The sequence below is a fragment of the Armigeres subalbatus genome, chromosome 3, assembly GCF_024139115.2.
Source record: "Armigeres subalbatus isolate Guangzhou_Male chromosome 3, GZ_Asu_2, whole genome shotgun sequence".
Taxonomy (NCBI): Eukaryota; Metazoa; Arthropoda; class Insecta; order Diptera; family Culicidae; genus Armigeres; species Armigeres subalbatus.
This window is the reverse complement of record NC_085141.1, coordinates 202,795,129-202,809,735: the sequence shown is the minus strand read 5'-3', so window position 1 is coordinate 202,809,735 and position 14,607 is coordinate 202,795,129. Positions and strand designations below refer to the sequence as shown.

Below are 14,607 nucleotides of genomic sequence, written 5' to 3'. Positions count from 1 at the left end.
CGATCGCTTGAAGTAGCCGGATGTGAATGTCCGTGTCTCCATCGCAGGCAGTTATTTTGTCTAAACAGTGGAGTTTTTCTCACAAAAGTGAGTTTTTATATCCTCCCGCGTCATTCCCACTGTGGATTAAGTGGCTGTCTAAGGCGATTCGTGATCGTCGAAGAAGGTGCACGTATAGCTAAAGGGCTACGCGTGCATTTACAAGTGATATTATTCGGTCTCCATCAAGTCAACAGAGAGGCCGAACAGCACCAGCGCAGCATCTACCTACTCGAACAGGAACGGATAAGTATAACAAAGTGTATTGTTCTAACCGTTCCCATTGCAACCAATGTGCACTCACCACACAGCAGTGGTCGAGCCGCTGTCTGTCTGTCGTTCACCAGTTACCGTCGGCTTGCTTATAGTGCGACAAAATTAGAGTGATACGAGAATACAAATTTTGGATTTTGTAATTAAAGTTAGTAGTTCTCTTTTAATTTTTTTCTAAACATTAACTAATTAATTTAGACCTAAGTTTCTTTTTTCTTTCTTATTATTATTATTTTTTTTGTTTATCAATTTTGAATTCATCCCGCAATTGATGGATGAAGAGAACGGAGGCGAAACGCCTCCCAAAGATAATGTTGTCCGCACGCGATTTTACCAGGCTTCCTCACCTGGTCCCTGGGTTGTTTACTTTCGGCAGAAAGTAAAAAGTATTGATTTTCTAGGAATCAAACGTGACTTGACGCGTCGTTTTCCGAAAACTGATTTTCATCAGATCAATCGGAATAAACTACGTGTAACCGCACCTACATATCAGGATGCAAATGCTATTGCAAAAGACCAACTGTATAATGTAGAATATTTGGTTTATGTGCCCTCGCGGGAGGTCGAGGTTGAAGGTGTGATAAACGCAGCGAGCCTGACTTGCAAGGATGTACTTGCGGGAAAAGGCCGCTTGAAGAATGCAATAAAGTCTACCGTGGATATTCTGGATTGCAAGGAGTTGCATTCAGCTGCCACGGTAGATGGCAAAAAGTGTATTCAAAGTCAGGCTCACTTCGAGGGACGTTCGCCGGTTCGATACTCCCAAAATATGTAGATATCGAAAATATGTTGTTTCCGGTCCGTCTTTTTGTACCCAGGGTTTTTAATTGTACCAACTACAAACAGTTGGGGCATACTGCCGAGTTTTGTGACAATAAGCCCCGTTGTGGCAAATGTTTTGAAAGACATCGGGAGGAGACCTGCCAACAACAAGTAACAAAGTGTGCTTATTGTGGCTTGGATCCTCCCCATAGTTTGCAAGAATGCCGGTGTACAAAAGGCGCACCCAACGAGTGCAGCGCTCGCTGGTACAGCGCTCCAAGCAGTCGTATGCGGAAATGGTGAAGTCGCAACACACATCCGCAACTGCCAACGCCACGTCCGCTATTTCAGCTGCCGTTCAAGTTAGTGACTTTTATGATGTCATTTCCATTGACGAATCGGACTCTGACGTAGCCGATAAGGATGTTTCTGCGGAGGTACACGTGCCCGAAAGAGAGGAAGAAACCGTCTTCCCGGGATTGCGCCGTAAGAAAACAAAAATCATCCCTAGAAGCTTGCCCAAATCTGATGGTAATGGGGATTATTTAAAATTCCGAAGCAGCCTGTCTATACTGCTCCTTTTGACCCATGTTGCAGTAAGACATTCCCGCCATTGCCTAAAACTGATGTTACAAAGAAACATCAGTCAAGGAATATCTCCGAGCAGAAAACTGCTACTCGCACTTCCAAGAAAAGAATCTCGTCCAAGCGAGGATTGATATCCTTTAAGGACCTTGTGGATCGTATTTTGAACTTATTCAATATTCCGAATTCATTGAGGCCAATCATTGACCTCTTTATTCCAACAGTTGAAAGTTATCTGAAGCAATTGACTGTTTCATGGCCCTTCTTGCAGGACTTGTAACTTTCGATGGATAATACGGCCATACAAGATACAATCACTGTGCTGCAGTGGAACTGTCATAGTCTGAAACATAAATTGGACGTGTTTAAGTTTTTAATTCGCAACTCCGATTGCGATATATTTGCACTCTGTGAAACATGGCTTTCTTCTGAAGATGAAATCAATTTCCACGATTTTAACATTATTCGCCAAGATCGGGATGATAACTATGGTGGCGTTCTTCTGGGGATCAAAAAATGTCACCCCTTTTACAATTGTAAATGGCTTGGAAATCGTCGCTTGCCAAGTAAATGTAAAGAATAAAGATCTTTGCATAGCTTCAGTTTATATTCCTCCAAATACCTCGCTTAGTCGTCGACACCTTTGGAGCGCAGTCTCTCTTCTATCATCCCCAGTTTTAATATTGGGCGATATGAATGCGCATGGTATTGCATGGGGCGAAACCAGAGACGATAACAGAGCGCCTATTTTCTATGATTTGTGCGACGATTTCAACTTGAATATCTTGAACACAGGTGAAGTAACTCGAATAGGACCTCAAGGTCAAGAAAGTCGAATAGATCTGTCTTTATGCTCAAATTCACTATCATTAGATTGTACGTGGAATGTAATCCAAGATCCCCATGGTAGTGACCACATGCCGATAGTCACCACAATCAAAAATGGCTATCAACGATCAGTACCAGTTCAGGTTCCATTCGACCTCACGAGGAACATTGACTGGCAAACATTTGCATCGGCGGTAGAAATTGGTATTGAATCAACTGATATTCTGCCACCACTGGATGAATATCGATTCCTTACCGAGTTGATTCAAAAAGCGCACTAGAAGCTCAGAAATGACGCGTTCCAAGTACATCTGTCATAAGAAGACCATCCACTCCTGGATGGGATGATGAATGTACTAAGTTGTATTTTGAAAAATCTAATGCCTTCAAGGCTTTCCGTAAACACGGAAGGTCTGAGATTTTCGAAGAGTATTTGAGGCTTGAAAGAAAGCTCAAAAATCTTCTCAAGGCAAAAAACGTAGCTACTGGCGACGTTTTGTCGAGGGACTATCTCGAGAAACCTCAATGACAACACTTTGGAAAACGGCCCGCAACATGCGGAACCGCATTTCCACCAACGAGAGTGAAGAATACTCCAATCGATGGATATTCAACTTCGCAAAAAAGGTCTGTCCAGACTCCGTACCAGCAGAACCGCTATTTCGAGAATCAATCACTGATCCCGGTTCTTTGGGTGGACCATTCTCAATGCTGGAACTATCTATGTCTCTTCTTTCATCGAACAACTCTGCTCCGGGATGCGATAACATCAAATTCAATCTTCTTAAAAACCTCCCAGATATCGCAAAAAGACGATTACTTGACTTGTACAACTGTTTCATGGAGTACAACATTGTGCCACCAGAATGGCGACAGGTCAAAGCGTCTAATCACAATTCATACCGACCGATTGCCATGCTATCATGCATGAGAAAATGATCCTCTCAAGAATTGACCATTGGGTCGAGCAAAATGCATTACTGTCAAATACTCAATTCGGGTTTCGAAAAGGTAAAGGAACAAATGACTGTCTAGCGTTGCTCTCTTCAGATATACAGCTGGCCTATGCGCACAAGGAGCAACTGGCTTCAGTGCTTTTGGATATTAAGGGCGCTTTCGATTCAGTTTCCATAGAAGTACTGTCAGAAAATCTGCACATTAATGTATTACCCGTTATTTTGAATAATTTCTTGTACAATTTGTTGTCAGTGAAACATATGAACTTTACTTCCGGCACCCTGACAACTTCCAGAAATAGCTACATGGGCCTTCCCCAAGGATCATGTTTAAATCCCTTGCTTTATAATTTCTATGTTAAAGATATTGACAATTGTTTGGAAGGACAATGCACGCTCAGACAACTTGCAGATGATGCCGTGGTCTCTCTAAGAGGTCCATGTGCAGCTGTCTTGCAAGGACCATTGCAAAGTACCCTAGATAATCTGACTGTTTGGGCCAGACATTTGGGGATCGAGTTTTCACCGCAAAAAACTCAATTGGTTGTGTTTACTAGGAAGCGGTACCCTGCTCAACTGAAACTAAAGCTGTTGAATGATGACATCAATCAATCTTTATCTTCTAAATACCTTGGAGTCTGGTTTGATTCCAAATGTACCTGGAAACCCCATATTGATTATTTGGTAGAGAAATGCCGGAAAAGGATCCATTTTCTACGCTCTATCTCCGGAACATGGTGGGGTGCTCACCCGGATGACCTCATCAAACTCTATAGAACGACTATTCTCTCTGTTTTAGAGTATGGCTCTTTCTGCTTCCTCTCAGCAGCTGATTGCCACCTGATCAAATTGGAACGAATTCAGTATCGTTGTTTGCGTATTGCCCTTGGTTGTATGCATTCAACGCATAACATGAGCCTGGAGGTACTTGCTGGAGTCACTCCTTTAAAGCACCGTTTCTGGGAACTCTCACTTAGAATACTGATCAAATGTGGAACAAGTAACACACTTGTCTTGGAAAATTTCGATAATATGCTTGATCTGATTCGTCAGTCAAGATTCCTGAGGGTCTACCTCACCTACATATCGTCAGATCTTTGTCTTCCATGTTATAATCCACCTCGAGCCCACTTCATCAACGACAGTTCCTCAATTGAATACGATCTGTCCATGAAACATGCTATTCAAGGAATACCAGATCACCTTCGACAAATATCTATTCCCTCCATTTTTTCCGAAAAATATGGACATGTCAATTGCAACAACAGATATTTCACTGATGGTTCTCGCATTAACGGATCCACTGGCTTCGGTGTTTTCAATGAAAATTCAACCACCTTCCGAAAACTTCAGGAACCGTGCTCGGTTTATGTTGCTGAGCTGGCAGCAATTAACTTCGCTTTGGGGATAATTTCCGATCAGCCCGTAGACCATTATTTCATCTTCTCGGATAGTCTTAGTTCTATCGAGGCCCTCCGGTCGATGAAACCTGTTAAGCACGCATCTTACTTTCTTACAAACATAAGAGAGCAGATGCGTGATTTGGTCGAAAGATCATTCAAGATTACCTTTGTATGGGTCCCGTCCCATTGCCTAATCTATGGCAATGAGAAGGCGGACTCGCTAGCAAAGGTGGGCGCACAGGAAGGTGAAGTTTATGATAGACAAATCTCGAACAACGAGTTTTTCCCATTAGTCCGTCAGAGTACTCTCCAAAATTGGCAAATGATTTGGTCACACAATGAACTTGGACGGTGGCTATTTTCCATAGTCCCTAAAGTTTCTGCGCGAGCGTGGTTCAGAGGTGAGGACTTAAGCCGAGGCTTCATTCGCACGATGTCGAGGCTTATGTCCAATCACTATTCACTAAACGCACATCTCTATAGAATTAACCTGGTCGATGGCAATCTTTGTAGGTGTGGAGCCGGTTACGATGACATCGATCACGTAGTTTGGTATTGCACGGAAAATGGCGCCTCAAGAGAACAACTATTGGATACCCTTGTGGCCCGAGGTAAACAACCCTTCCGGGAACTAAGAGGTGTTTTGGGAGATCGCGATGTGGTGTATTTGCAGGCCATCTATGCCTTTCTTTGCTCGTCTGACATCAAAGTTTAATACTTCAATTTTTCTCAGTTTTTTTTTCTTGTCTCTGTCTCATTGTTTCGTGTACCATGAAGCTCTGGCCATCCGGAAGATGCTCCCTGAAGAACTAAAACCCGAGCACGACGCTACGCCAAACCAGACATGACGTCAAATACCCGGATGAGCAGCTGAAATACCTCAAACCTAAATCCCAACCCCGTCCATCACCAAATTACGCAATCTAACCTTGAGTCGCCACGAGTATCTTGGTCTTTGTCCCTGTCCCTTACTAACAGTTGATAATAAGATGATATCGATTGTAAATATCATTAAGAGTCTCGGCTCCGTTAAGTGTTATACACGCCTGAGCCTGCCAAATAAATACAATAGTTAAAAAAAAAAAAAAAAATAAATACAAATACAAATCAGTATCAGCTGAGCTGCGGAGGCCGACGGAGATCCTTCGTAAGCTAATTGGTATTGGAGAAACCTCCAGTCTAGCGTCTAGCGTCACCTCCAGCCTTATATCAAAAGTTCGGTTTCGAATGATTTTACAGTCTTTGCGTACATTTAAGCTGTGTCTCATTGCCTGATTTAACCTAAATTAAGTTAAAATAGTTGTGCTTTGAAAAAAGACAGCTGTCATAAACGATTCGATTTCTGTTAAGAGTAATCTTACTTTGCAATTATTCGGTAATTATTGAACTGCCACTTTTAAATTTGATTCGAGTTTAATTCGAAAAATGAGAAGAGGAAAGCAAAACCAATAAACTTACCTTGACTCCATTTCTTTTGCTTCGAATCGTACACCTCGACAGTTGATAGCCTATATGATAAAAGTAGAAAAAAATGATTATAATGTTAGATTCCTAAACCATAAAAAGTCCACCTCTCAGTTCCATTAAAACCGCCAAATGCGTAAAGTTTTCCTTCCATTACTGCTACCCCTACTCTGGAACGAAGCATTGACATTGCTTCACCCATTTTCCATTCCTTAGTTGCGGGATCGTATATTTCAACTGTACTCACAGATTCTCCATTTTTAGTTAAACCTGCAAAACATATTTAATATGATAACTATTAGTTATTTTATCTTCTTAACACGTCGAATCATACCCATTATGTTGGGATATAGATACTGGCCTGGGACATGGATATATGAAAAAAAATCGTTCCCTCATATTTATCAGAAGCCTTTTGGGTCTTATAATGCATGTACGAAATTTCAGCTCAATTGGTGAAATTATATTTTAACGCCGGCGATTTTAATTTTCCATATGATTTACTATGGGGAAATCTACCTTTACAAAGAAAAAATCCCCAAGGTGTCCCATTATTCGCTAACTATAAATCGATTCAACTACATCATAGAAAATCTTACCAATAAACTTCCATTGGAAGACCGCAAAGTGATCCGATGTTCGTGAAAAAAGTTATTTAGATAAAACTAATTGCAGTTTGAACGCAAAGCTCATTGCACTTTTTGTTCCAGCATCACTGCCATCTGCTGTTTGCTGTTGTTTGCACGAGGCACCACTTTGCGTGGAGGATTCGCTCACCATGAATGAAAAGCGGGTTACTAGGGATACGTTTACTGGCCTTGCTGTTTGAGTCTTCGTCCTACTGGGTAGAAGAAATTCAATAAAATTCCAATGAAGGTGTCATTAACAAAAAGAAGCATGTAACGCACACTTTCCACACACCATGCAACGAAGCGACTATAGATGCGAGATATAGGTTGGGGCCTCTCATTCGCATCGTCAATAGTTCGAAGCTGATCTGAGCGGGAATTTTTTGTTCGGTACTGATATTCTTTAGGAAATTCTCTATATTTTCGATGTCTAACTTTCGAGAAGCTTCCTAGTTTTTCGAAAAGACTTATATATGATTCTTACGATACTTATTTCAGAAAAAATAATTTAATGAAGTTGATATTTTATTGATATGCCAATAATTCAAATCAAAGACTCGAATTATAACAAATTTTCATTTTTCAGAGGGTATTCCTTTGACTTTCAAACTTTTCTGTCAGCTGTGTATTTGTTTTTTTTAATTATGAAGTGATGATGCTGATAGTTAATAGTTATATTTTCAAATAATGAACTAGTTCTTATAGTAAATAGTTCTCAACTCGACACTTTGCATTGACGCACCGTTGTGCAACATCTGTCAGGCCGCTGGTCCTTGAATCCTTTTGCGAATGCAATTATCTGTTTGGCGTGATCCCATGATAAATTAGATAAATCAACTTCAGAAATTAGGAAGAGATTTGTGGATAGGGAGTTAAAAGTATTAGAAAGCATATGAAATGATGACAATTTTGATTTTTTTTTTCTGATAGAACTTTTTGCGATAATTTTGAAGAATGCCTGTGAAAATCGAGGAAAATTTCCTGAAGAAATCTAAGAGAATTCCATGTAAAACAAAAAGAAAATTTCTCGTGAAAGTTTAAGAAAATTTCCTTTATGGTTAAGAATATTTTAATGGATTTTCTTGTGGAAATTCTGAATTTTATTTAAGAATTAAATTTGAACTTTAAAAAACTTCCTTGGAAATTCTGAAGAGAGAATTTAATATTGTCAAAAATCAGAATAACCCGAGGAGAAATACAAAAAAAAATTAGCAAATTTCTCAAAACTTCAGTTGATTTTTTCTAGCGAACGGAAAATAGTGAGGTCAGTGAGGTGCTGTAAACGCCGTCTCTACCGGGTAAAACAACGACGTACGGCACCGCCGATGATTGTGGGACTCGAACACTCTAGAAGCAGATTGGATTAAGTAACAGAAAAAAGTCATTTCTGATAATTATTGTAAATTGGTTATACGGTAATACGATAGAAAATGAATAAATACATCCAATATATATATATTGATTTTTGAAATATCATTTGATTTTCCGATATATCGATATTTTCATTCCAATATATCGGTGATATCGATACTTTGATTCGATTATCGTATCGAATCAAATATCGATATTTTGAAGTATCGGAACATCCCTAATTACACCTTCATTGATATTTGGTTGAATTTATTCTACCTATCTAGTACTTTTTGGACGAATACTCAAACAGCAAGGGCAGTAAGCGTATCCCTAGTAACTCGATTTTCATTCATGCTAAGCGAATCCACGCGTCGATCCGGCCAAATGCTCGATAATTACCTTCTCTCGAAAGAAACAGCTGATGTTTTTTGACTACAATCTCCATAATACGATTATTGAGCTGGATTCGCAATTAACCTATAGAAATCATCTAACTTATGTAATTGACAAAGCATCAAGAGCTCTCGGATTTGTATTTAGAGTAACAAAGAAGTTTACGGATATCTACTGCCTAAAATCGCTATATTGTTCTCTCGTACGATCCACACTGGAGTACTGATCAGCTGTTTGATGTCCTAACTACAATAACGGTACCGAGCGAATCGAATCAGTCCAGCGTCGCTTCCTTCGTTTTGCTCTCAGAGGGCTACCTTGGAGGGACCCCTATCGTTTACCTGACTACGAAAGCCGTTGCCAGCTGATTGATCTACAACCCCTGCATATCCGTAGAGATGTTTGCCGAGCATTGACCGTAGCCGACATGCTGCAAGGAAGGACGGATTGTGAAACAATCTTGCAGGAAATAAATATAAACGTGCAACCCCGGCCGTTGCGTAATAATTCAATGCTACGACTCTCTCATCGCCGTACTAATTATGGATCATGGAGTGCCATTAATGGTTTACAACGTGTATTCAACAGAGTGGCAGCAGTTTTTGATTTCCATTTGACCCGTGACAAACTTCGACGGAACTTCTATAGAGTTAATCGACGAAGGAATTCTTGAATAACTTTAGATCACATGTTTTATTTTTATATTTTATATTTTGACAATTTCTAATTGTATGTGTGTATTTTGTCATCTAAACTGTACTTTAGTTTTAGTTTAGTATACATCATTGGGACACATGTTGTCTGTTGATGTTAAACAACATAAATAAATAAATAAATAAATAATCTGTTGAGCTGCTGTGTTCACCGCATTCCATATACACCCAGGTTTTTTTTACACGGTTTGGTTTTGGTCGTTTAAGACCTTCAGGGTCAATGAAGCAATGAGTTAACCCCACGAAAAAATTCACAAAAAATCAAAGAAAATTCAGGGGGTATTAACAAAGTTGTGAAAGTTCAGGTTAACCGAGAAATTAATGAATTCCAACCGTGTAAAAAAAAACCTGGGTGTAACCTCTTCCCGACACATCATCTCAACGAGGTTGTCCGGGGTTGTATCCATGCCGCTGACAAGCAGCATGGCATTGCGCTCAACATCGAATCGCGGACATGCAAACATCACATGCTCTGCCGATTCTACCTCACCTACACGCAGAATCAGCGAACCCGAACCTATGCAGGAAATTTTTAAAGCAGCCATGTTTAAACAACACCTGTGATAGGTGGAAGTTGACCTGACCATGCTTCCTACTAACCCATCTCGACACATCTGGAATTAGCCTGTGGGTCCAACGAACTTTGACCGTGATGTCCCATGCTCTCTGCCATTTGAGCAACCAAGCTGCTCTCTTGTCACATCGCACTTGCAGCGAGTGCCTTTCGTTAAAGTACTCTATTGCGAGAACAGACAAAACTTCTAATTTTGCGGAGCAAAGAAGAAGAAGAAGACTGAGTGTCGGAAACTTCAAATGACATGCACTGTGCGAAAAGTGTTGATATTCCTTAATATCAAGAAATTAGAGAAGTCTAAAATGTTTCAAAATCGCATAAATACGTTCCGATATGCCTTAAAAGTACCATAAAACTTATTTAAAATATATAGCGGCATGTAACACTCGATTAAAGTTACATATTTTCTTTGATTTCAATAATCAACATTCACACCGAAAAAATCAACCAACATTATTTTCCGTGCAACAAGTGATTTGACGTTTGCGGAACAACTTTCCGACGGTCGACCGTCGGACCCTCGTTCGAATTTTTCTATCTTCTCGCAATACATCAAGATGAATACACGACTAGGTGTTCCAATCTGCCAAATTCACGATTCAGCCATCTTGGATTTTAGTATGGGAGAGCCAGCCGGTTTGTTTATGTTTTGCACCGAAAATGAATTTTTCACCCCCGCCTTCTTCTCGTCCATAAATTGAGCACATTGAAACACCTAGCTGTGTATTCATCTTGCTCTACATCTTCCTCTAGGAGTATGTCAATCGGCATCATCCCAGCTATAACACACACCGCCTCATATGATATGGTACGATATGCGCTTGCGACTTGTAGACACATCAGCCGGTGTACTCTGATAAGTTTCTTCCATTGTACTTGGCATTTAGTACTACGGCCCATGCTGGTACGCTGTAGCGGATGATAGACAATGACAATATACCCACTATGAACCTACGCACTTGACTATGCACCGCAGATCTGTTGAACATCATTCTGGATAAAGACTTTATCGCCAGTGATGCCCGTTGACATGCATAATCGACGTGGCTCGTGAAATTGAGCTTATCGTCGATCATCACACCCAGATGCTTCAATAACCTCACGGATTTAACTGTGGAGATCCCTACTCTTATCCTCGCTTGATGCAACCCATGGCGGTTATGCACTACAACGATCTCGGTCTTGTGATGTGCAAGGGATAACCTCCTCGAGTTGAGTCATTCCTCGATTCTGCCAATCGCATACGAAGCAGTTCGGCTTCAACGAGAGTGTCACCCGTCACCTCTAGTATTACGTTATCCGCGAAATCTTCTATTAGTATACCAGCTGGGAGACTTAAGCATGTCACTCCGTCGTACATGAGAACCGGTCCGAGGATCAATCACTGGTGGAGCACCCGCTGACTCTTCTATCGACTGCTGACCGGTGTCGGTGTCGTATATCAATAATATGACTGAAAATAACTTTTCAGTATCCTGCACAGATAATCCGGAACCCTCAAGCGATGCAGGGAGTCAGCTATAGCTGACCAACTAGCATTGTTAAACGCATTCTTTACGTCAAGTGTAATCGCCTATTCAAACCACGCTTTTCTTGCAGCTACGATAAGCCCCTCGTTAGTCACTAGCGGTATCACGTCGACTGTCTCGTACGGTGTAGCGGACCAGTTAGATGATTCATGTTTCGAAAATAACTTCTATTCTGGCTAACATCTCTGGGGATCTCTTAGGAAGCGTGCTGTTGATCCTAGCCATCATTATCCTGTATGCATCCCCCATGGAGTGTCATGGACCATTCTTCACAGTCGCTCAAAGCAGGCTTTCTTACTACATTTTATCTCGTAGTTCAGAGCTCTGCTCGCTGCCTGGAAAACCCGGCGTCTATCGACTCTTCCAGCGTCTGTTCTAGCACGTCGCAACCTTCTTTTACCTCTAAGACATGTTCTACGGAGATCTGCGATCGTGTTCAACCACCAGAACACTGATTGTCGATTACTGGGAGGTTTGGTGTTTCTTGGCATCGTTATGTGGCAGGCACGTGTTAGTACCTCAGTTAATTCGTCGCCGCATAGTCCTGTAATCCGACTTTCCCATCGTAGTGCCTCCTCTAGCAGTTCCGGGTTAAACTGTGCAGTGCGCCATCCTGTAACCTGTTTCAGTAGCACCGACCCGCCTTATGATTTCTTTGGGGGCTCATTTCATTTATTTTGTTTATATCCAAACAGATAACACTGAACCAACAACTTGACGCCACAATACACGGTTCGAGGCCGCATCTCTTCATCCTTGAATGTTTTGCACCTGGTCTGCACACCTCGTCCGCTGTGCTCCACGCCATCTCGTACCTGCCGGATCGGAAGCGAATAACATCTTTGCAGGGTTGCTGTCCGGCATTCTTGCAACATGCCCTGCCCATCGTACCCTTCCGGCTTTAGCTACCTTCTTCTGAATACTGGGTTCGCAGTAGAGCTGGGCGAGCTCGTATCCTTCGGCTCGTATTCTTCGCCGCCACACACCGTCTTCTAGCACACCGCCAAAGATGGCCATAAGCACCCGTCTCTCGAATATTCCGAGTGCTTGCAAGTCCTCCTCGAACATTGACCATGTTTCATGTCCGTCCTCTACCGGTCTTATCAGCGTAGTAGGCCCGACTTCCACAGATGATGCGCCTTCGTATCTCACGGCTAACATTGTTATCAGCCGTTAGCAAGGATCCACGGTAGACGAATTCCTCGGACACCTCGAAGGTCGAGTGGTCGTCTATCGTAACACTGCTTCCCAGGCGGGCCCAGTCGCTCGGTTCCGCCCACAAGCATGTACTTTGTCTTCGATGATTCAACACCAGTCCAACTTTTGTTGCTTCACGTTTCAGGCGGGTGCACAGTTCTGCCACCTTTGCAAATGTTCGGCCAACAATGTCCATGTAATCCGCGAAACAAATACATTGACTGGATCTGTTGAAAATCAGGCACGAAAGTCCATCACCTTGTCTTAGTCCACGGCGCGATTCGAACGAACTGGAGTGTTCTTCTCCTGAAAAAGGCGGATTTGCTGTCTCCGCTTCCGTCTATAACGTTTCACGTTCTGCCGGGTACCTTTTTTTTTCTTTTCAATGGCTTGGAATGTGTAACTGGAACTTGGCTTGCTTTTCAACTTAGTATACTATTAGCATTGCCTCAGTAATTAATTGATAGCTTGTCTATGTCCTCCATTGCATGAGAATGTATCTTTTGTAGCAAGTACAATGGATACACTATGCCCAGGGTGCCGAGAAAGTTTCCAACCCGACAACATCCTAGACCGGACCGAGAATCGGACTCGCCATCTCCGGATTGCCAATCCTACACCTTTGCTCGCAAGGCTACTGGAGAATTCGGAATGTTTTCTTCAAATCTCAAGTGAAACCAGAAAAAATATTTGAAATATTCACCCTAGTTAGTAAGATACATATTCGTTTCATTCGGACGTACGATTTGTTACTGCGCACAATCATCACCATCATTCCTAATTACATTATATTTATTTATATTTATTTATTTCGTCAAACATAATGTAGACTACATTAAAAAACTTATAACTATGTTCTATTGTAACTAATGTTCCTAAAATATTTTCTTAGGCTCATACGAGGCATGGCTAAATCAATTGCTTCACAATACTGATTGTAAACAGACATCATTTGATTCATTGGACTAAATTTTGCATAATTTGTTCGATGATGACAGGTGGCAAACAAGTTTCGATTTCTCAATTGCCGAGTAGGAGTGTAAAAATTTAAACAAGACAATAGTTTGGTGGAATCAATGCGGTGCGAAACAATATCATTCACAAATGAGATCATGGCAAACTCACGACGCTTTTTCAATGATTGGATATCTATAAGCATACATCGCGCCTCGTACGACGGAAGTGGGAATGTTCTCCACCCTAATTTGCGTAAGGTATATAAAAGGAATTGCTTTTGAATTGATTCTATTCGATCATCATGTGATTTCATATACGGAGACCATACAATACTACAATATTCTATAATTGATCTGACATACGCAACGTACAAAGTTTTAATTGTAGAGGATCTTGAAAGTTATAACTAAATCTTTTAATAAAACTGAGCATATTTGTTGCTCTATGGATAATGGTGTTGTAGTGGTCAGTAAAAGTTAGCTTAGCATCTAAGATTACACCCAAATCTCTAACCCTTTCACATTTTTTTACTGGTTGATTTCCTAGAGTTACAGTTATCGATGGTGTGCTCCGTTTTCTACTGAAAGTGATCAAATTACATTTCTTGACATTAAGTTGTAGTAAGCTTTTGTTACACCAGTTATCAAATATGCGTATTTCGTTCAAGTAGATGGCATTGTCAACAGTATTTTTGATTTCCATAAATAGTTTCATATCGTCCGCATAAATAAGGATTTTAAGATGCTTAAGAATGAGTGATATATCGTTTACAAACAATATGAATAGAAAAGGTCCTATATGCGAGCCTTGGGGAACTCCAGATGTTACATTGACTGGAAGCGACTGTTTCCCTTCAAATCGTACTATTTGTTGGCGGTCAGTTAAATATGATTTAATCCATTTAAGGAGTCTCATCTCAATTCCCAATTTCTCAAGCTTGAAAATCATCATA

The 14,607-nt window shown here is 41.0% G+C and overlaps 1 protein-coding gene across 1 annotated transcript in view; it reads right to left on the bottom strand.

The window, feature by feature from the left end:
- LOC134226764 (kelch-like protein 18) overlaps positions 1–14,607 on the bottom strand; it is a 121,504-nt gene that overhangs the window by 66,792 nt on the left and 40,105 nt on the right. The window contains exons 5-6 of the mRNA XM_062707736.1: positions 6,418–6,580; positions 6,305–6,354 (exon numbers count right to left, since the gene is read on the bottom strand). Coding sequence (XP_062563720.1) covers positions 6,305–6,354; positions 6,418–6,580 — 213 coding nt within the window. The remainder of the gene's footprint in view (positions 1–6,304; positions 6,355–6,417; positions 6,581–14,607) is intronic.